General features: G+C 59.2%; 1 protein-coding gene across 13 annotated transcripts; it reads left to right on the forward strand.

The window, feature by feature from the left end:
• Positions 1–321: 321 nt before the first annotated feature.
• ADCY6 (adenylate cyclase 6) lies at positions 322–21,397 on the forward strand. Of its 13 annotated transcripts, XM_049102871.1 has the most exons (23): positions 3,266–4,581; positions 5,130–5,316; positions 6,145–7,006; positions 10,523–10,672; positions 11,031–11,152; positions 11,246–11,357; positions 11,497–11,624; positions 12,105–12,263; positions 12,341–12,482; positions 12,606–12,734; positions 12,953–12,978; positions 13,190–13,361; positions 13,604–13,701; positions 13,877–13,964; positions 14,140–14,256; positions 14,536–14,694; positions 14,960–15,138; positions 16,055–16,090; positions 16,174–16,303; positions 16,576–16,839; positions 17,645–17,849; positions 18,629–18,753; positions 18,951–21,397. In XM_049102871.1, the coding sequence occupies exons 3-23, from the start codon at positions 6,149–6,151 to the stop codon at positions 19,074–19,076; spliced, it is 3,525 nt and encodes a 1,174-aa protein (XP_048958828.1). In that variant the 5' UTR covers positions 3,266–4,581; positions 5,130–5,316; positions 6,145–6,148; the 3' UTR covers positions 19,077–21,397. The 13 variants fall into 13 exon arrangements, with proteins under 13 accessions (XP_025333248.1, XP_025333245.1, XP_048958829.1 ...); XM_025477463.3 differs by lacking the exons at positions 3,266–4,581; positions 5,130–5,316 and adding an exon at positions 322–480 and having other exon boundaries at positions 6,148–7,006; XM_025477460.3 differs by lacking the exons at positions 3,266–4,581; positions 5,130–5,316 and adding an exon at positions 323–480.
• The last annotated feature ends 278 nt before the right edge of the window (positions 21,398–21,675 follow it).

Raw genomic sequence — 21,675 nt, forward strand, 5'->3', positions numbered from 1 at the left:
GGGCTCAAGTCCCTGATCAGGACCTGGGCCAAAGGCAGACGCTTAACGAACTGAGCCACCCAGGTGCCCCTTAAAAAAAAAAAAAAAAAAAAAAAAAAACAAACTTAAAAAAAATTGCCATTTTATAAATGAGGCTCCAAGAGAGTAATGATTTACTAAAGTATATAGTTTGCAATCGGATATGGCTGATAAGTGATGGAAACCGACTTTCCTAATTCCTCCCCTCTCCGCGAGGGGCTGGAAGGCAGGAGGCGCCAGGTGGGCCCCGGCGTGCGGAAGAGGCAGCCGGAGAAGGAGGAGCCACAGGTGTGGCCGCGGGAAGGCGGCGGGGCCTGGGGAGGCCGGGCTCTGGAGCGGCGCCCTCGCCCCAGGTCCGACTCCCCGCGCTCTGGGAACCAACCCTCTCCCCGGTCCGCCTACAGCATGTTCCAAACCCTTAAAGGGTTAAAGCAGCTTCCACGTGATTTTCCCATCACCCAGGTAACTCCGAGCGCTGCTTTGTGCGAGAAAACGTGGGAAGTAAAGTCCCAAACCATTTCAGAAGGGGCAGCTAGCGAGGCACCCCTTCACCCCCACCCTCAACGGGGAAGCGCAGCCCTTTGGGTGAAAGGTGCCCCGGGGGAGGGGCTCTGCGCGCGGCAGGTGCGGGGAGCGGCCGCGGGAGGCAGCGGGGCCGGGGCGCGGGCCGAGGGCGCCCCTCGCTTCAGGCCCCCGCGGGGCTCGGGGCGCAGCAGGTTCGCGTCGGGCCGGTGCCCCGGGGGCTGGGGAGGAGGAAACCCGCGGCGAGCGGGGAAGCAGGCCGCACACACCTGGCGCCCGGTGGAATGAAACCTTAATTAATTATTAAACTGAGTTCCCGCGGGAGGGCGCGGGGCCGCGGCGGCGGGGCGGGAACGGCGGGGGGGGGGGGGCGGGGGGGCAGGGGGGAGGCGGGAGGGGGGGAGGAGGGGGGCGCGGGGCGCCGGCTCGCCCCGGGGGACCCCGGCCGGAGGGAAGCCGCCCCCCGCTGCTCCGGGCGGGGGCGAGGCGCGGGCCCCGAGTGCGGGCGCGGGCGCGGGCGCGCGGGGACCCCCGGCCGGGGGCGGGCGCAGGGCGGCGGGAGGCGGCAGGGGGTGGAGGGAAGGGGCGCGCGGGACGGGCGGTCCCCGGGGTCCGGCTCCCAGAACAGAAGCCGCTTGTTTGCCCAGGACGGGGGAGGGGGCGCGCGGAGGGGGCGCCCGGGCTCCCGCACCCCTGCGCGGCTCCGGGGGCAGTGGGCCCCGCGCGGGGCGCGGCGGGCGGAGGGGGAGGGGAGGGGGAGGGGGCGCCAGACAATGGGCGCTTGTGCCTTTAAGGCGGGGAGTCCGGGAGCCGGCGGGGAGGGGACTTCTGGATCCGGGGTAGAGGGCGGCTGCGCTGGCCGGCAGGGAGGGGGCGCGGGCCGGGCGGGCTGCGGGCGGCGAGGCTCGCCGGGGCGCGGGCGGCGGGGGGCGCGGGGCGGCCGGCCGGCCGGCCGGAGCCCGCGGGGGCGGCGGGGCGGGGTCCGGGGCGGCGCGGAGCGGGGCCGGCAGGTGAGCGGCGCCGGGCGCGCGGGGTCGGGGGGCGTGGGGCGTGGGGCCCCCGCGCGGCTCCCGGGGGGCGGCTGGGGGCGCGGAAGCGCGCGTCGGGGGGGCTGGAGGGAGGGCGCCGGGGGCAGCGGGGGGCTCCGGGCTCCCATCCTCGCCCCGTTCCTCCAGCCGAAGCGAGCGCCCGGCCGGCGGGCCCGGGGACGGGCTGCTCCTAGGGGAGGGGCTGGCTGCGGTTTCTGGGGCGGAGGGTGGCTGTGATCGAGGGGGGATGCCCTCCGCCTGCAGGGGTGCCCTCCACTCCCCGCGCCCCGACCCGGCGGTGCAAGCGGTGCTGTGGGGCCCGCGGCAGGGCGCCACGGGGGGAGCCGGCTGTATTGCAAACGAGGCCTGGCTGCAAACCTAGACGTGGAAGCCTGCGGTGGGGACCGGCTCCCCGTACCCTCCCTTTACCAGAACCCCCCTGTGAGGTGGAAAAACCTGGTGGGGCTTGTGTGGCTGGGCGTGGAAGTGGGAGCCGCCTGCAGTCTTCGGGGAGACCAGAGACTGGGGAAGCTGGGAGAAGGCAATCCTGGACTTTCAGATACAGGCCCTGGGGGAGGCTCCTCTACATCTGGAAAGGCCTGGAATTGAGGCCCACTTCCCAGCATGGTGGGCGGTGCTGGCACTGAAGGGCCCTGCCTGGGCAGCGCCTTCTACCATGAACTTTCTGAAGTCGTCTTAAATCCCCTGGAGCCTCCTTCTGCCAAGGAGGGCAGGGGCAGGGGCAGATCGGGGTGGCCAGGGAGAGAGTTTGGACAGCGAGAAGCAGTGGGCAGAGCTATCCTTGGGGCTGGGCCTTGGCCTGCTTCGGACTCTGGGTCTCAGGCTGGAGAATCCGGACTGGGTGGGACTTGAGGTCTGGGAGGCACTGGGCCTCCAGCTGCCAGGCTGAATGAGTATGGCTCCGGCTGTGGGAGCCAGTGGTGCCTGGAGCAGCCGATCTGTGAGAGAGAGCAAGGGACCAGGACCCCGGGGAGGAGAAGGTCAGAGGCACAGGCTCAGGAGCCTGTCTCTGGGGAAAAGGGAGGTGGTCTGTGGTTCAGAGTGATGCGCTGTTTCTGGACAGTGAGGGTTGGGGGACCATATAGGGAAGTCCTGTGGCTTTGAACAGTGCCCTCCCCTGTTCCTTGTCGTATCAGCCTAGTCTGGGGTGCCAGGAGCGCTGGGAGCCTGGTGAGTTCTCCAGGGTGGGCAGTGCCTGGAGTGAAGCCGCAGGTAGGATGGGTGCAGTTAGTTGGACAACTACACAGCTCCGAAGCCATCCCCTTGGCGGAGGTGGGGGGGTGCTCAGGGTGTTCTGGGGATGGTCATGCGTTCTCCTGGACGGTGTCTGCCCCTTCCTCTGTGGGTATGAGCCAGATGCTAGGATGTGCTTCCAGGAGGCCGGGAACACAGCCAGAAACAGGTCCTTTGGGAACAGAGATCTGGCCATTTCGGGGAGGGGGGAGGGCCGTAAATATAGGGCAGGGGACAAGCAAGCGGGAGGAGGCTGAATGAAGCACAATGTCACGGTAGGGGTGGTGGGAAACCTGCCTGCTCTGGGCTCTGTCTCCAGCAGCTCTGGGGACTCACAGCCAAGGGCACAAGGTCTGATGGAACCAGATGTCTGATGGGCTGGGGAGGTGTGTGTTCTTGCTAATGGCTTTTCTGTCTTTTCATTTCTTTGACAGTGGCAGAGTTTGGGGCTTAGAGTGGCGTTGGGGGGCGGGGGGAGAAGAACTGCTTATCAGGTGTGGACTCCGTGGCAGATAGTCTTGGATTCTCTCCTCACGACTGTTACTATTCCCATTTTACAGATGAAAAAACGGGTGCAGGGAGGTAGTAACTTGTTCAAGGCTGTGCAGCTAGCGCACGGTTACTCTCAGGTCTGAGGCCTGGTCTTGCTCCAAAGCTCCTGCTTCTAATGAAGTATCTTGGGGAGCCAGGCTTCCTTTGGTAACTTTTCCCCAAATTCTTGGATTTCCCATCTGTCCCTCCAGAGGGTGCTGTTGGTGGTGGTAGAGGTTGAAGGGCAAGCTGCTCAGTGGGACTAGGGAGAAGGGATGCTGAGAGGAGTTGGCCGAGGGTGAAGTAGGGATGGGGGTCCTGCCTGCAGAGTGGTCCCTGGTCTGCCTTCTGTTTGTGGGCCTCTGGGTGTCTGAAGTGCTGCTTGTCTGTCTAGAGCGCCTGATCCTGAGGCCACCTGGGGCAAGTGCTAGGCACCCCCCCGCCCCCACCGTGTCCCCCAGTGAGTACAAATGTCAAGGCTGCTAGCTTTGCCTAAGAACAAGGAGCCCCGGGGTGCCCTGTGGGCAGGGAGGAGTATATGGCACAGGCATCCAAGGATAACTGTGCTGTCATCCTCACTTTCTCTTGAGCCCAGCTTGGCTAGGAGGCACCCGGAGGGTGTTGTCCTGGAGTCCTCCCCACCCTGCTTCAAGGCACTACCCTCCCGGAGACCCGAGATCTGGAGCTGACCTGGCGGCCCAGGCAGGATCTCTGTAACCAGCCAGATAAAAGTGCCGTGGGTGGACCTGGTCTTCCTGTCAAATCTGTGCTCCAGGTGGCCACAGGAGCAGCTCCACAGGGTTCTGGTGAAGATCAGGTGGGATTGGGCATGCGGAAGGACCCGGGAAAGGTACAGCACAGAGAAGGCATGTCATACCCAGCCATTCTAGGAGCATTTATGTAGTCTCTATTAGGTGTGGCAGGTAGGGCGGTGAGCAGAATGGGCCCAAATCCCTGCCTTCATGGAGCTGACATTCTGGGGAGGAGACACAATGAGCAAATAAGGCAAATATATAGAATGGCTGTTGCTGATAAAGAGCAATGGAGAAAAATAAAGCATAAAGCTGGGAAGAGAGATAGGGAGCTCCAGGAAAGGGGGTTGCTATTTTAATAGAACGGTCAGGGAGAGACTCACTGATAAGGGGACATTTGAGCTGTGACCAGGACGAGCTCTTGTCGAAGGCAGAGGACACAGCGGGCACCGCAGTCCCAGGCCGGCCAGTGCACGGTGTGTTGGGGAACAGCAAGGAGGCTCATAGGACCGGGTGCAGTGAGAGAGAGGGACAGTCACGGGATTATCACTATTTGTTGTTATTTCACATTAGCTGCTCAGTGCCAATGCCCTTGAGCTAATTTTCTTTTAAAATTTTTAAAAAAGATTTTATTTATTTATTTTAGAGAAAGAGAGAGAGAGCGTGTGCTTGGGGTGGGGAGGAGGAAGGGGAGAGAGGGAAAGGGAGAAAATCCCAAGCAGACACTGTGCTGAGGGTGGAGCTAACACGGGGACTCGATCTCCCAACCCCGAGATCATGACCTGAGCCGGAACCAAGCGTCAGACACTTAACTGACTGAGCCACCCAGGCACCCCATCCTGAGCTCTCTTTTTGTCTTTTCAACATATTTCTTGAGTCCTTACCATGTGCTGGGCTCAGTACTTGGTGCTGAGGGATAAAGGGCTGAGCAAAATAGTTACAATCCCTCCCCAAAGTTTACAGTCAGCGGGGTGGTGAAACAAGGAGCAATTTATTTTTTTTAATTGTTTTTTTTATTTTAAAGATTGTTATTTATTTAATCATGAGAAACAGAGAGAGGGGCAGAGACACAGGTAGAGGGAGAAGCAGGCCCCATGCAGGGAGCCCGACTGGGATTTGATCCTGGGCCTCCAGGATCACGCCCGGAGCTGAAGGCAGCGCTAAACCGCTGAGCCACCCGGGCTGCCCAGGGCAATTTAGCTATAATTGTGGTAAGTACAATAGAGGAAACGTACAGAAGGTAAAGGAGACCAAACGCAGTTTGCAGTCTGCGTGGGGGAGCTGGGACACCTTCCCCGAGGAAGTTCCATCTAAGCTGTGACCCGGGGGAGAAGTTGAGCCTGACTCGGCGAAGTGTGCGTGGTGTGAGTGTGATGGGGACCGACATGGAAGGAGATTGCCTTTTGTATAGAGGTCACCGATTGGCAGCTCACAGGCTGAATTCATTCCATAGATGTGATTTATTTGGCTTGCAGTATTGAAAAATGTGAATTACTTGCCAACATTTAAAAATCAGGAGCTGTCACATTAAAATGTACATTTTTTTCAGCAGCTGTTGAAAAATCCGATCAGGCTCCACTGGGATGCCAGTGGCAGCTACCTACTGGTGTGGGGTGGTACGTGCCCCTGCTGTGCTCAGGGGGTGCACTCTTTCGTTCCTCCCAGATCCCCTAAGCCATGGGTGCCTTTGCTCATTGACATAGGCACTTGAGTTTGTCACCACCAACAAATCAGTGCTGTTTAGGGAAGAGGTGAACGTGTAAGTGTGCTGCTTTGGAGTCAGGCGGATCAGGGGTCAAATCCTGGTTCCTACACCTCTGGGGCTACTTGAGCTAGGGCAGGGCAGTTACCTCCCTCCCTCTGCCTCCAATCCCTCGCCTGTTGCCTATGGAAGGGGGATACCATTGCCTTGCTCCAGAATTTTAGGGGGGTGAGGCGTCTGAAGGGCTTCGCTTGGCCGGGAGGTGCTGTCTACGATGATAGCTCCCGGCGGCGGTCGGCTGTCATGGTGTTAAAACCAACTCCTCCCTTTCTCTCAGCAGCATGTCGTGGTTTAGTGGCCTCCTGGTCCCCAAAGTGGATGAACGGAAGACAGCCTGGGGTGAACGCAATGGGCAGAAGCGTCCACGCCGCGGGACTCGGACCAGTGGCTTCTGCACGCCCCGCTATATGAGCTGCCTCCGGGATGCGCAGCCCCCCAGTCCCACCCCTGCGGCTCCCCCTCGGTGCCCCTGGCAGGATGAGGCCTTCATCCGGAGAGGCGGCCCGGGCAAGGGCACGGAGCTGGGGCTGCGGGCGGTGGCCCTGGGCTTCGAGGACACTGAGGCCATGTCAGCGGTTGGGGCAGCTGAGGTGGCCCCTGACGTGACCCCCGGGAGTAGGCGATCCTGCTGGCGCCGTCTGGCCCAGGTGTTCCAGTCGAAGCAGTTCCGCTCGGCCAAGCTGGAGCGCCTGTACCAGCGGTACTTCTTTCAGATGAACCAGAGCAGCCTGACGCTGCTGATGGCGGTGCTGGTGCTGCTGACAGCGGTGCTGCTAGCCTTCCATGCTGCACCTGCCCGCCCTCAGCCTGCCTACGTGGCCCTGCTGGCCTGTGCCGCCACCCTCTTCGTGGCGCTCATGGTGGTGTGTAACCGGCACAGCTTTCGCCAGGACTCCATGTGGGTGGTGAGCTACGTGGTGCTGGGCATCCTGGCAGCCGTTCAGGTTGGGGGTGCCCTGGCAGCCAACCCCCGCAGCCCCTCTGTGGGCCTCTGGTGCCCTGTGTTTTTTGTCTACATCACCTACACGCTCCTACCCATCCGCATGCGGGCAGCTGTCTTCAGTGGCCTGGGCCTGTCCACCCTGCATTTGATCTTGGCCTGGCAACTCAACCGCGGTGACGCCTTCCTCTGGAAGCAGGTGGGATGTCAGGGAGGTAGGCTTTGGGGCGCCAGGCGGGGAATGAGAAGGGGTTTAGTAATGGTTGGGTGGGTGGATACTGCGCGCAGGGATGTCTGGCTGTGTCCTGGGGAGGGGGCGGGAAATAGTGAGAGGCCAAGTTTCAGGGTCCGCTCCATCCTGGATCTGGAGCAGAGGGCACTGGCCGGGAGAGGCAGCACCCCAGGACCCAAGCCTGTGCTCTGTTTGCATGGGCTTTGGCCCGATGCCCTTGAACAGCAAGGCTGGTAGATGTGAGGTAGCCCTGGAGGTGGGAACATGACGGTTCACCCCGGGGCGGGGGAGGGCGGGGAGGACAGCTCTGGCCTCGAGTTGCCTTCCCTGGAAAGCAGCTCCAGGTGGTGACCTGGAGGGATCAAGCAGGGTTTGGATGGACTTCGCAAGGGAGGACTTGCTTCTCTCCTGGACCAAGGCCATCTCTGAGAGGACCGGGAGGGGGATGAGTGGGATCAGTTTTCCCTGGGGCTGGGAGCGGTTTGAGTGGAGTTGGATGTGGAAAAGAGGGGCCTCAGGGTCGGATCTCTTCCCCCTGTCTTCCCACTGAGCACCAGGGGTCCGGCAGCCCTGCGGGGGGTTCTGGGCCCACGCCAGCCAGTGTGTCCGGGTTCTGTGTGGCTTGTGGGGTGGGGTGCGACAGCACCATGCTGAGTGAGAAATGAAGGCTTGGCTGCTTGTCCGATGGGCTGTGTTCTTCTCTGTTAGATCCTAGACAACTGACTGACCTCCCTTCGCCCAGCCTTGATTTCCCGGTCTGTAAAACTGGGATAAAAATAGTATCTACCTCATATGAGAGGTTGCTGTTAGGGCCCCACCCTCCCAGAGGGGAGTAGAAGCCAACAGGGCAGGGTTCTCACCTGGGGGCAGGGAGGTGTGGGAGTGCCGGAGGGGATGGGACTCAGGGAAGGGCCTTCCCGGAAGTCCCCTTCGGCTCCATGTGGCTGCCACCGTCTCAGGTCACTCCCCTGACCGGGGAGCAGAGACCGGGCCATCTTGCCTGGCTGATCCTTCAGGGCACAGCCCCTAACCAACATACCTCATGATCCCTCTGTCGGCACTCGGATTTCGGGGGTGCTGCCCTCTGTCTTGCTCCAGTTTTGAGGGACTCAGCCTCTGCTTTGCTGAGGGCCCGTGGTCGGTGTAGCCCACCCTACCCTGCCCGCAAAGAGGAAGTTGCCCGGGGCTCCCAGGGTGAGAAGCTGGGTGCTCTGGCATGATGCCCTTCTCCGCCCAGCTTGTGCTCCAGAACAGAATGTACCTTTTTAAAAGAAACTTTATAGCCCATTTGTTTGTGGAGCAGCACCCACAGGGCAGTCAGACCTCTTAAAGGGCCAGGGTCTTTCTGCCTCTGCTAGCCCCCCACTTCTCCCTGGGGTGGCTGCTGCCCTGGGCTTTGGAGCTGGACTGCCCTCCTGGGAAGGGAGGAGCTTGGAGGTGGTGCCTCCCTTCCTCTCTACCTCCTCTCCGGCTGGCCAGGGGTAGGTGGCTGTCTCTTCTTTGCTCTCAGCTGGCATGGTGCCCAGAACCGGGCCCAGGGCCTGACTGGGGAGGCACAGCCCCATGGAGACTGGGACTTTGCAGCCTCCTGCCTCCCCAGGGGCACCCAGCTGCAGCCTTATCCTCTGTAGGTCTCAGCGGGCACATTCTTAGGGTGAGGAGAGGAAGTCACCCCTGCCCCTGCGCCTGTCTGTGGAGCCAGGGTTGCTCATACCTGGACCCCTTCTCCGAACTGAGGAGGATTGATTCCCCGTGTCCAGTTGGCCTATGCATGCCGGGGTGGCCTGGGGCTGTGGCCTCCTTTCCAGGCTCCTTGGACAGTCCCTGACCAGACCTAGGCCTGCTCACACTCGTGGGAAGGAGCCTTCACTCCTCCCTGACCCACTCATTCACCCAGTGACCCCGGCCCCGCCTGGAGTCTCCTGGAGCGCCCCGGCATCCATTTTTTCTCACAGTCGGATAGGGGTCCTAGGGGTCCGGTACTGATCCTGATCTATTTCAGTCTCTCGTCCCCCTTCCCCTTCCCTCCACCATGACTCACTTTTTCCTCTTAGGCTCCTGGGGCCAGGAAGGGAAGTTGCCTGGTTAACCCCTCCTCCTTCTCCCCCACTGGGGGCTATTCTTAGAAACCCCTCAGGGAGATAGTGTGCCCCCCTCTTCACCCCTGCTGCTGGGAGGGGGGCCTTGTGAACTGGACTGGGAAGGAAAGCTAGGCGGCCAGTCCTTGAGGGTCAGAGCTGGAAATGACTTGGGGGTTTGCTGAGCGTACCCCTCTGCTTTACCTAAGAAAAATGAAACTGAGGTCCCAGAGATTAAGTGACCTGCCCAGGTTTGCAGGACTAGTTCTGGTTCTGGGCAAAGCCCAGAACTCCTGGCTTCCAGTTGGTGCTCTTTCCCTCCCTTCTCCCCAAACCGGAGCCCCGCCCCAGCCAACTCTGGGGTGGATCCACAAGTGCCAGGTTAACCCCTGAACTTCTGGAAACACTGAGGCCAGTTCTCCTTAGACTTGCCGTCCCGTGAGTGCTATTGATGCTGAGGAGGGCTGACCACCCTGAGATCGGGGTCCTCGGGCATGGGGCCTGGCTGTGCCAAGTACTGGCGGCACCTGGGCGTGGTGGAAGAGAAGGTCCCATGTTAGTAGAATTGATGACTCCCAAGCCTGGGCTCTGAGGCTGGGCCTCAAGAGCTTGTATAAGTGGAGTGAGTAGGAATCTTGGAAATCTGGAATGTACCACGCAGTAGGGTTTGGACACAGGCTTTGGAGACTGTCCTGGATTCAAGTCCCACACCAGCCACTATTAGCTGTGTGATCTTGGGCAAGTGACTTAGCTTCTCTGTGTTTGAGTGCTCACCTTTAAAAGGAGATACTGTTACCTGTTTCATAGAGAATAAGAGATCCGCTAGTTACCGTATAGGAAGCAGCTATGGAAGCCACGCATATTAAACAGGCAGCCAACAGATTAGCTCCAATAATAATAATAATGATAATTATCATATCACATTATGTCAGAGCAGGGAGGGACCTTAGAAATCTTGTCCCTCTCCAGGTTCTAGGTGAGCCTACAGAGGCCCAGAGAAACGAGATGATTTGTCCTAGGCATTCACAGGACGATATAGAGCTCAAGTCTCCTGGGTGTTGTCCTGTGAGGAGAACCACATGCAGAAGGAGCAGCATTTGTCTTTATTTGGGCTGATTGTGGGGCAGGAAATCATAGTGTCCTGGGCTCAGGCCCCATGACCCGCCTTGCCCTGGTTGGTGCCTCTGCTCCCAGGAGTCGTGAAAAGGTCCCATTTCTAGCTGTGGAGCGATCCAGGCAGGGGGCCGGAGTCCTGTGGGAGGAGAGGGAGCTGTATTACAGGGGTGGGGACAGACAGGGCACAAGATCCTGGCTTTCTCCCCACAGAGAGCCTAGCAAGTTGCACCTGTGTGTTGTGGGGGCGGGGGGGGGGCGTCACCAGTCTGCCTCTGCCACCCTCTTGCAGCTCGGTGCCAACATGCTGCTGTTCCTCTGCACCAACGTCATTGGCATCTGCACACACTACCCAGCTGAGGTCTCTCAGCGCCAGGCCTTTCAGGAGACCCGCGGTTACATTCAGGCCCGGCTGCACCTGCAGCATGAGAACCGGCAGCAGGTGTGGCTGCCCTCCCTGTCCAAGCCCCCCCCCCCCCCCCCCGCCCCCAATAACCAGCAAACTGGTTCCACCGCCTTGTAGCATTCCATGGAGTAAGTGTGGGTGGTCCCCCTGAGTGTTCCCCGGCAGCACACAGGCCCTGTGACACTGGGGTTCCTGTCCTGTCTGAGGGTGGGAGAGGATAGATGGGAGCGCAAGTGAGGGGGTGCATGGCTGGGGGGGGGGAGGTCCGAAAGGGAAGCTCAGGTCTCCAGAGGGGCCTGGGAGGGCTCTGGGGTGGTGGAGGCATCAGGAGGGATCAGGAGCCTCAGCGTGAGGCTGAGAAGATAGTGGTGCCCTGTTGCAACCACTGGTCTAGGAACGGCTGCTGCTGTCCGTGTTGCCCCAGCATGTTGCCATGGAGATGAAAGAAGATATCAACACAAAGAAAGAAGACATGATGTTCCACAAGATCTACATCCAGAAGCATGACAATGTCAGGTAGGGCGGGGGTGGGAGGGTACCCGGAGGGATGGGGGCCCTGGGAGTCCCTGAGGGCCATGGGGTCCTTCCATCTTCTGCCGTTGTCCACAGCATCCTGTTTGCAGACATTGAAGGCTTCACCAGCCTGGCGTCCCAGTGCACCGCGCAGGAGCTGGTCATGACCCTGAACGAGCTCTTCGCCCGGTTTGACAAGCTGGCTGCGGTGAGGGGGCTGGGCCACACGTGGTGTGAGCATAGCTTTAAACTGGGGCGGCCTGGCACGGTGGGGACAGATGGCGACTCGGTGAGGGTGCTGGGCGGGCAGGAGAGTGAGAGCGACTCTCCCCAAATCTCCCCTTTAGGAAAATCACTGCCTGAGGATCAAGATCTTAGGGGACTGTTACTACTGTGTGTCGGGGCTGCCGGAGGCCCGGGCAGACCATGCCCACTGCTGTGTGGAGATGGGGGTGGACATGATCGAGGCCATCTCGTAAGCGGTGCCCCTCCTAGGTCCCTGGAACTGAGGGTGCCCCGGCCGGCCTCTGCCCTTGGCTTTGTCCTCAGGAATTGTCTCGTTTTGGCTAATCCTCTGTCTTGGAGCCTCTGCACCTTAGACCCCAGCCAACAGGCCGGGGGGGGGGGGTGCGGGGGGGAGCCCCAGGTGAGGGAATGGGGCTGGCCTGGCGAGGATGCTAGCTGCGCAGGCCTGCGGGGAGAGCAGTGACCCCTCCCTTCGTAGCTCCGTTCCACCGGATGCCGCAGGGCCACCACTGGTGAACTCGCTTCACAAACGTTTGTCCTTGGGATCCATGCAGCCTTTTGCCCGTGTCCAGCCAGGGCTGTGCTGCTGTGGCCTGCGTCTGGCTCTGTCCCTGTCTACTTGGCTCCGAGGGGGAGTGAAGGGCCCGAGCTCGGGGCTGGGAGTGGGGAAGGTAGTGCCGGGAGCCGAGCCAGAGCCGCCTCTTCCCAGGCTGGTGCGTGAGGTGACAGGTGTGAACGTGAACATGCGCGTGGGCATCCACAGCGGGCGTGTGCACTGTGGTGTCCTTGGCCTGCGGAAATGGCAGTTCGACGTGTGGTCCAATGACGTGACTCTGGCCAACCATATGGAGGCGGGCGGCCGGGCCGGGTGAGTGTGGGGTGCAGCAGGTGAGGGGTGGGAGCGAGGTGGGCGAGGCCAGGTCTCACCCTCCTGTCGGCTCACAGCCGCATCCACATCACCCGGGCCACGCTGCAGTACCTGAACGGGGACTACGAGGTGGAGCCGGGCCGCGGTGGCGAGCGGAACGCGTACCTCAAGGAGCAGCACATCGAGACCTTCCTCATCCTGGGAGCCAGCCAGAAACGGGTCAGGCCGGCGGGGTGGGGGGTGGGCGGTGGGCGGTGCAGGGCGATGGAAGGGCGGACGTGGGCAGCAGAGACATCTTCTCTGGGCCCCTTTCCTGATCCCGTACCCCTGCTGCCTCCACAGAAAGAGGAGAAGGCCATGCTGGCCAAGCTGCAGCGGACGCGGGCCAACTCCATGGAAGGCCTGATGCCACGCTGGGTGCCCGACCGCGCCTTCTCCCGGACCAAGGACTCCAAGGCTTTCCGCCAGATGGTGAGGGGCCCGCAGCACGGGGACCCGAGGCCTCATTGTCCTGACACTCTGTGCGCCCTTCCCTCTTCTGCCTTGTGGTAGGGTGAGGCGGGAGGGTTGACTTCACCCCCAGGGTCCCAAGCCTCGCCAGGTCAGCAGTGCTGGGGACGGGGAGGGGGTCATGGGGGTGAAGGCGGTCCGTCCTTCCCCTCACTTGCACACTTTGTCCCTTTCTCCAGGGCATTGATGATTCCAGCAAAGACAAGTAAGTCAGGTTATTGAGGAGGGAGGAAGAGGAGGGAGGAGGCACTTGCACCCTGGGACAGGGCTGCGGGGAGCCGAGACCCCCTCTTTCCTGGACCTTAGGTGTGTCATGTGGGAGCAGGTGTCACACAGCCAGCTCACTCTGTCTTTTGGGTGCCGCCCGTGCCCTCCCCTTCTCATTGCCTCTCCTGCGGCAATGCTCATGCCCCCAGTGAAGCCATGTCCCCTGCCCTCAGCCGGGGTGCCCAAGATGCCCTGAACCCCGAGGATGAGGTCGATGAGTTCCTGGGCCGTGCCATCGATGCCCGCAGCATCGATCAGCTACGGAAGGACCATGTGCGCCGCTTCCTGCTCACCTTCCAGAGAGAGGATCTTGAAAAGAAGGTTTGGGGGATTTGAGGGCAGAGGGATGAGGGCGGGATGAGGGCTGGATGAGGAGGGGCTGGGAAGGCTGAGCACAACTGAGGCAGCAGCAGAGGTTATTTCGGGAATGGCGAGGGGGCGACTACAGGGCGCAGTGGGGATCCCTATCCGCGGGGCCACTGCTGCTCCTCTCTGAGGCCCTGGTAGGGCCCTGCCTCCCCCAGGCCAGAGCCCAGCACCCAGCTCAGCCTCCTCTCCCTCAGTACTCAAGGAAGGTGGACCCCCGCTTCGGAGCCTACGTGGCCTGTGCGCTGTTGGTCTTCTGCTTCATCTGCTTTATCCAGCTCCTCGTCTTCCCACAGTGAGAGCCCTGCCCCTCCTCCCTCTGCTCCTCTTCCCCACCACTTCCCAGAACCTTCCCAGACACCCGTGCAAGCTCACGGTCTGTGGAGCCTGGGCCCTGCCCATCTGGGGAGTGGGATGAGGATGCTCAGACATTCCAGAGTAACATCTTCCCTGGCCCTTTTGTGCCCCAGCTCAACCGTGATGCTTGGGATCTACGCCAGTATCTTTGTGCTGTTGCTGATCACCGTGCTGACCTGTGCCGTGTACTCCTGTGGCTCTGTACGTCGGGGGTTCCTCGTGGGCTGGTTGGGGAGGGCAGGCCGCGCCACCGTGGTGAGAGGTCACACGGGGAGAGGGAGGAGAAGGCCAGGCCTCCTGCCCGGGGCCCCATCCCTGGTTGGCCTTACCCTTGGCTGACGCGGTCTCTAATTCTTGGTCTCTCGCCTGTCTGCAGCTCTTCCCCAAGGCCCTGCGACGTCTTTCCCGCAGCATCGTCCGCTCTCGGGCACACAGCACTGTGGTTGGCATTTTTTCAGTCTTGCTAGTGTTCACCTCTGCCATCGCCAACATGGTAAAGGCCCAGTGGGGATTCTTCTACCCTTTGTCTGTGCCAAGCACTGCTCTGGGCCCTGGGGGTAGGTAGAGGAATAAGACCCATTTCCTGCCCTCCGAGAGCGAGAGCGTGTTATCTCAAAGGAGGGGGTTAGGTTAACTCTTTTCTCCTTGCTCCCCCTACCTCCTGTCATCCTTCAGTGAGCACTTTGACCCCCAGGGTATGAGGCACGGGGCATGGCTGTTGCAACCACTCTCTTGTGTGCTGACCCTGATATGTCTCCCCCAACTTTTGCAGTTCACCTGTAACCACACCCCCATCCGGACCTGTGCAGCCCGGATGCTGAATGTAACACCCGCTGACATCACTGCCTGCCACCTGCAGCAGCTCAATTACTCTCTGGGCCTGGATGCTCCGCTGTGTGAGGGCACCGCACCCACTTGCAGCTTCCCTGAGGTGTCCAAGCCGTGCTCAGGCGGGATGGGGGGCTGTCCCGATCAGTCCTAGCTGTTGACCCCTCTGTGTCAGGCCTGGTGATGGGCACCAGAGTCCCTGCCGGAGGAGCAGCCGGGGGCTCTAGTGTGGTGTGGGGCGGCGTGTGGAGGCTGAAGGACCTTTGGGTTTGAGGTTGAGGAGGGGTGTGCAGGGCTCCTCCTTCATGGGGTAGGGGGTGCCATGGCTCCTGCCTTCGTCTAACACCACCTCTGCCATCACCCCCCAGTACTTCGTTGGGAACATGCTGCTGAGTCTCTTGGCCAGCTCTGTTTTCCTGCACATCAGTAGCATCGGGAAGTTGGCCATGATCTTTGTCCTGGGGCTCATTTATTTGGTGCTGCTTCTGCTGGGCCCCCCAGCCACCATCTTTGACAACTATGACCTGCTGCTTGGTGTCCATGGCTTGTGAGTTTATCCTTAGCCCTTTTAACCCCCAAAACGCTTCCTGACCCTGCTGGTCACTGTGAGCCTCTCTGGTGCTCAGGCCTCTTGTGCCCTTGTAATGCCATCACTCACCCCTCACCTGTGGGGGGAAAGGAGGCAGTGGGAGGAGCTCCCAGCATAGGACTCCACAATCACCCCAAGGAAACCCCAGTCCTGGGAAGTCCCTGTGTCTTCAGGCCAGACATTTAAAAAATTCCCTTTCTTGTTCACATGGTTCTTTCATACCCATTCTCTTAACCACCTGTAGGTCACACAGCTGCTTGGCAGCAGAGCCCTGGCTAGGAACCAAAACTTCTGACTCCTACTTAGGGGCTTGGCCTGGGACACCACACTGGCTTTCCCTCTGCAAACCCCATCCCTTGTGATACGGGGCTATAGGTTGGTGTGGTAGGAAAAGCCTCTGGAGTCCACTTGGGTTTGAATCCTGCTCTGCTGCTCGTTAGCTGTGTGACCTTGGACAGGTGAGTTAACTTCTCTGAGCCTCAGTTTCCTCATCTGTAAAATGGCAGTGGCACCTGTATCCTAGGTGATTGTAAAGACTATGGTCACTAACGTTTGTCGAAGCCTTACTGCACGCCAGGGGCCGTGCTAGACCGTTTGCATGTGTTATTTAGATCTCGTCCCTCTTTTACTGATGAGGAAACAGGCCTAGACTTAAGCAACTTGTTCCGAGTCTCAGGACAGGTAGGTAGAAGAGCTAAGAGTGAAACCTTCTCTCAACCTCTGCTCTTACTGAGTTACTGTAAGCACAAGCCCTGGCCCTGTGCCTGATTTTGTGCTATGTGCTTGGTAAATGCAGTTTCTGTCTCCCCTTCCCTGTCCCAACTCAGCAACTTAAGAAGAACCGATGACTTTGTCTCTTGTATCTTCCTGCCAGGGCTTCTTCCAATGACACCTTTGATGGGCTGGACTGGTGAGTGAGGGCTCCGGGGCAGGGAAGGGTAGGGCTGCCACATGCCTCTTTCAGGCACTGAGCTTGCCTCTGCTTACCCTCAGCCCAGCTGCGGGGAGGGTGGCACTGAAATACATGACCCCTGTGATTCTGCTGGTGTTTGCCCTGGCGCTGTATCTGCACGCCCAGCAGGTGGAATCAACTGCACGTCTGGACTTCCTCTGGAAACTGCAGGTGACTGAGTGGGGACAGAACCTGGGACAAACCAGAAATGCATCTCGTTGGCTGGCCAAGGCTCGGGCCGCTCAAGCCCACTCTGGCTCCAACCTGCTCCGTGCCCGTCCCCTAACCCCTGCTTCATCTTGTCCCTGCCTCTCTCATCCCTTTGAGTCTCCGCTGTCCATGCCTTTCTTCTTCCCCGTGGTTCCCTCTGATGACCGTCTCCAGGCACTGGCTCCCACTTCTTGTGAATGTTGGGCAGTGGGTGATGGGTGTGGTGTCCACAGGCAACGGGGGAGAAGGAGGAGATGGAGGAGCTCCAGGCCTACAACCGAAGGCTGCTGCATAACATTCTGCCTAAGGACGTGGCTGCCCACTTCCTGGCCCGGGAGCGCCGGAACGATGAGCTCTACTACCAGTCGTGTGAGTGTGTGGCCGTCATGTTTGCCTCCATTGCCAACTTTTCTGAGTTCTATGTGGAGCTGGAGGCAAACAATGAGGGTGTCGAGTGCCTGCGGCTGCTCAACGAAATCATCGCCGACTTTGATGAGGTACTTGTCTGTTTGGCTGCTGCTGGCAGAGCACCTGGGGGGGACGAGGGCAGTGGGAAGAACTTTGGGTGGGAAGGCCAGGATTGGGGGGCTGGCTGGATTGGGAGGGGGAAGGAAGGGTTGATGGGACCCAGAGATACTGGGATAGTAGTCAGGGTAGGTACAGTGGGGACAAGACCAAGGACCCACTGTGGTGTCCGAGGCAGCAGGGAGGTCCGCCCCAGTGGGGCAGGGTCATCACTGCTGGGGAGCAAAGGACATGAGGATCTGTGGAGAGGACAGGAGGGTACCAGGTGGATGTTACTGAAAAAGGCGGCAGTAATCTGTGGACAGAACCCCATGAGCCCAAGTAAGCAAGATGGGCTCCTGAATAGAGAAAATGGAAGCAAACACGAGGAAGTGTCCAGAATATCCAGCTCAGGAATGGGCCATTTACGGTCTTGGAGCCAAGTCACTCCTTCACTCTGGCACTCGGTTTCCCAAAAAGTGATGGTTAGAATAATTGATGGCTAATATCCCTTGTGTGGTTTTGGATTCTGTGAGGGAGCATTTGAAGTTGACCTGAAGCTGTGTGCCAAAGTTCTGGCCTGGGGCTCTGATGCCTGCCTGGTGAAGGCGGCCTTTTTTCCTGGCTCCTCAGTCCCGCCTTGAGAACACCGGCTGGAAGGCGGGGCTCGCTCACTAAAAGGAGGGGAGCTGTTGCAACAGGGAAGGGGGAAGAGGCCGAGGCCTGGCCCGAGTGAGCACTGGGCAGGGCGCGTTCGGCCTCTCCGCCTTGACAGCCAGGTCTCCCTGTGCCGTCCAGATCATCAGCGAGGAGCGGTTCCGGCAGCTGGAGAAAATCAAGACGATCGGTAGCACGTACATGGCTGCGTCGGGGCTGAACGCCAGCACCTACGATCAGGCCGGCCGCTCCCACATCACTGCCCTGGCCGACTATGCCATGCGGCTCATGGAGCAGATGAAACACATCAACGAGCACTCCTTCAACAACTTCCAGATGAAGATTGGTGAGATGGCCTGGTCGCCTGGCAGCTTTGCCTAGGCTGTTTCTGGGTGAGGCAAGGAGGCAGGTTAGGGGTTCCCCATCAGGAATCCTTTGGGATGTCCTTTCTCCCGCCTCCTACCTCGTCTTGTATTAAGAACAGAGGTCATTGACCGAGGGCCTGCTGTGTGCCGGGCGCTGTCCTGGACATTTTAGTCTTCACATTATCATCCCCTTCTACAGAGAGAGACTGACTCTCAGATTAAAGAACTTGGCCGAGGTCAAACAGCCAGGAGGTGGCTGGACTGGGATTCAAAACCAGGGTTATTGAAGCTCCAGGACCCATTGTCCTCTGAGGCCAGTCTGATGAGCTGGGAGCTGGTGAGCGGGAGGGGTGGCTAACGTTAGGGGTTCTGGAGTCACTCTGGTTTGAATTCTGGGTGTTCCACTCACTGGCTTATTTAGCACATCACCCAACTCCTCTCAGTTCCCTGAGGTTATCTGCAAAATGGGGATGATCCCTTTTAGGGCCGCTGAGGGGATGAAATGATGGAACGCTAAATGCTTATGAGAGGGGTTGCACAGAGTGAGCATTCAGGGGGTTAGCCAGTGTTAGGGCAACAGCTGCCTTAACTCCGGGGAGCTCCACAGGCCTAGATCTTCCATTCTTTACAACCAAGACACTTGTCACTTTGCCACTTTCTCCTCTGGGTCCTTCTAAAGGTTCCAGGAGGGGGGATGACTCCCTGGGCTGACCCTGGCATGTCCACTGGTCTCAGTTTTTTGCTGCTGTCCCCATTGCAGGGCTGAACATGGGCCCAGTTGTGGCAGGCGTCATTGGGGCTCGGAAGCCACAGTATGACATCTGGGGGAACACGGTGAATGTCTCTAGCCGTATGGACAGCACGGGGGTTCCTGACCGAATCCAGGTGAGGAGGATGGGTCCAGAGGGCTTCTGCGGGTCCCTCTCTGCAGTCAGCTAGGACAGGGGTAGGGTGGCAGTGTTCTGTGGTTGGGGGGGCGGAGGGCCGGCGGGGGGTGGCTAGCATGATTAGAGAACCCCTGGACCCCTGCAAATGCAGCAGGAAGGATCCCAGGCTAAGTGGGTTCCCCTCCCATCCCCCAGGTGACCACGGACTTGTACCAGGTTCTAGCTGCCAAAGGCTACCAGCTGGAGTGTCGAGGGGTGGTCAAGGTGAAGGGCAAGGGGGAGATGACCACCTACTTCCTCAATGGGGGCCCCCCCAGTTAGCAGAGCCCAGCTACAAGTTCAGCTGTCAGGACCAAGGTGGGCATTTAAGTGGACTCTGTGCTCGCTGGATGGAGCTGTGGCCGGGGGCACCAAGCCTCCAGACCCTGCTGACCACAAAAGGGAATACCTCAGCAGGCTGTGCTTGGACCATGCTCGTCTGCCCTCAGGCTGGTGAACAAGGGATACCAAGAGGATTATGCAAGTGACTTTTACTTTTCTAATTGGGGTAGGGCTGGCTGTTCCCTCTTTCTTCCTGCTTTTGGGAGCAGGGGAGGCAGCTGCAGCAGAGGCAGCAGGAGCCCTCCTGCCTGAGGGTTTAAAATGGCAGCTTGCCATGCCTACCCTTTCCCCTGTCTGTCTGGGCAACAGACTCGGGGCTGGGCCCTTCCTTTCCCTCTTTTTCCTGGGAATATTTTGTACAAAGACTGGGGCAGGCATGAGGAGTACCTATTCCGTGCTTGCCTCTGCTATGCCTGCATCCCCAGCACTGGCCTTGGGTACCCCACCCCAGTCTGGTCTCCCTTCTAGGCACAGGGCAGAGGAGGGAGACACTCTGGGGACCCAGCTCTGTCCGTATTTCAGGGGAGTATTTCCATTTGCCAAATCTTAGTCCCATGATCTGTCCCCAAAGGGGAACAAAGGGACTTTTGACAGCTTAGATTTAGCCCCAGTTCCTGCGCAACTCCAGGGAAAGGGGCATCTGGCCTCATTGGTACTGTGAAAATGGCCAGCCAGAGAGCAAGCACGTATGTGGGGATGTCAGAAGATCAGGAGCTGGAAGTACACCTGCAGGTGCCAAAGTGAGCAGGCCGGCCAGGGAGTGGGGTGGTACCAGACTCTTGATCTGAGGGCCCCACTGGGGTCGGGATCAGGTCACTCTGCCCCCATGCTCTCTTGCTGTCTGCCGGCAAAGGGGCACAGAGCATCTCTACCCCCTCTGTTGCCAAATAGAAAAGGGTCAGGGCATGGAGGAGGATGACCCTGGTCCAAACCTGTCCTCCCAAGTCTTTGGCACTGGGGAGGGCCTGTGTGTCTGTGTCATGTGTGTGCATGTTGGCTTTGGTGTGTGTATCTGTTTCCCAGGTTTGTGTGTGTCCTTGTGCTCCTCCTCAGCTCCCTACCTGGGGCTGCCTCTCTCCTGTGGGCCTCTGTCTTCTGGGAATAAGGCAGAGTTTCGGATTTCAAGGGATGGAGAAAGATGCCTTGGTTGCACAGGAGTGGCATGGGGTATGGTAGTAAGAGGAGGGGGTCCCTGGGGAGAAGAGTCCTTTTTGTGCCAAATCCCTAAGTGCCATTTGGGGGCTGTGTGCGTAGCATGACTGTGTCCCTGCCTGGGGCGGGGACCCAGGTGCCTGCTTGAGCCTCAGTGCTCCAGGCACTTGAACCGTCTGGGGTTTGGTGGCCAGAGGCTCAGGAACTTCCTGGGTTCCCCAGCTGGTGGTATACTTTGGGACTGGGGTAGCATGGGATCTCTCTGAAGACCCAGATACTGGTACTTAGGGGATGGGGCAGGGAACCTGAAACTTGGCGTTCTCCAGCCTTCAGTCTCAGTTTAGCATGTTCCTGGCTCCTCAATCCCCATGAAGCCTGCAAGGACTAGAAGAAGGGTTGGGAGGTTGGACTCTAGATACCCTTCCTATCTCTGCCTTCCTTTCACCGCTTTCTCTGCAACCTCCTTGCTTCAGGCCTGAATTAATTGGTGCCTTGGTTTCTCTGTATCTATTTATAGAGTCAGAGGCATTAGCCTGAATTTTGCTTGAAGATCATTTTGTCTTGGAGGTGATTAGAAAGACCGAGGAGAGAGGGTCCCAGAGTTGCTGGGACCTCTTGCGGAGGCCTGGTTCTGGCTCATATTGCCTCCCTTGGGGGATCTTCATGCATCAACCAAATGGGCTATCAGGCACTTCATTAGCCATGGCAGGAGGAGGGGAAAAGACTAATTGGTCCAGACAGAAAATCAGCTTCCTTTCCCCAGCCATACCCCTGGATAGGAAAGGACTGCTTGGAGCCCTTGGGTGGGAGTGAGGATATAAGGAGACCAGAGGGGAAAGACCTCAGTCTTGGGTGACTTGTCTTTGCTTCTTGCCAAGTGGGTCCTGTCCACACCCTGACTCCCCATACCACAGTGCCAGCCATGCCCTTCTCCTGGGCTCCCATTGCCCCCTTTTTCTCACCAGGTGATGGGGGAGTCAGTGGATGGGAGGCCCATGGACTTTGGTTTTATAATGTAACCACTGTGGCGGGGGGAGGGTAGTGTATCATGTATTTCAGTGAAATATTTAATATATTTAAATATCAATAAAATCAAATTCTTTGTAAAATTCCCAGCTCTCTGAAGATGTTCTGGGCCCTGGGTTGGGTCAGCAGTGGCAGAGCTGGGCATAGGAGGCAGCCTCCTGCCAGAGTGCTGTGAACCTCTTTCCTCTGTGCTTAATGGGCTTCCTCTGGCTGTCTTGCTGCCAAGGTGAAGCTGCAGTGTCTTCAGAGATCATGACTACTCTAGGCCCTTCAGCATCATGAGGACCAGTGTGTGTCTTCCCAGACTTGTTACTCTGACACCTGCCATTCGTGAGGCCAAGCCCTTCCCACACCAAACACC

Source organism: Canis lupus, chromosome 27 (genome assembly GCF_003254725.2).
Source record: "Canis lupus dingo isolate Sandy chromosome 27, ASM325472v2, whole genome shotgun sequence".
Classification (NCBI taxonomy): Eukaryota; Metazoa; Chordata; class Mammalia; order Carnivora; family Canidae; genus Canis; species Canis lupus.

Excerpts from the sequence above, each read along its gene's own strand:
- ADCY6 (XM_049102870.1), top strand. The coding sequence starts at position 3,189 with ATGTCTGATGGGCTGGGGAG. Across the intron at positions 11,153-11,245 it reads CAGAAGCATGACAATGTCAG|CATCCTGTTTGCAGACATTG; the intron begins GTAGGGCGGGGG and ends CGTTGTCCACAG. Across the intron at positions 16,304-16,575 it reads ACTTCCTCTGGAAACTGCAG|GCAACGGGGGAGAAGGAGGA; the intron begins GTGACTGAGTGG and ends TGGTGTCCACAG.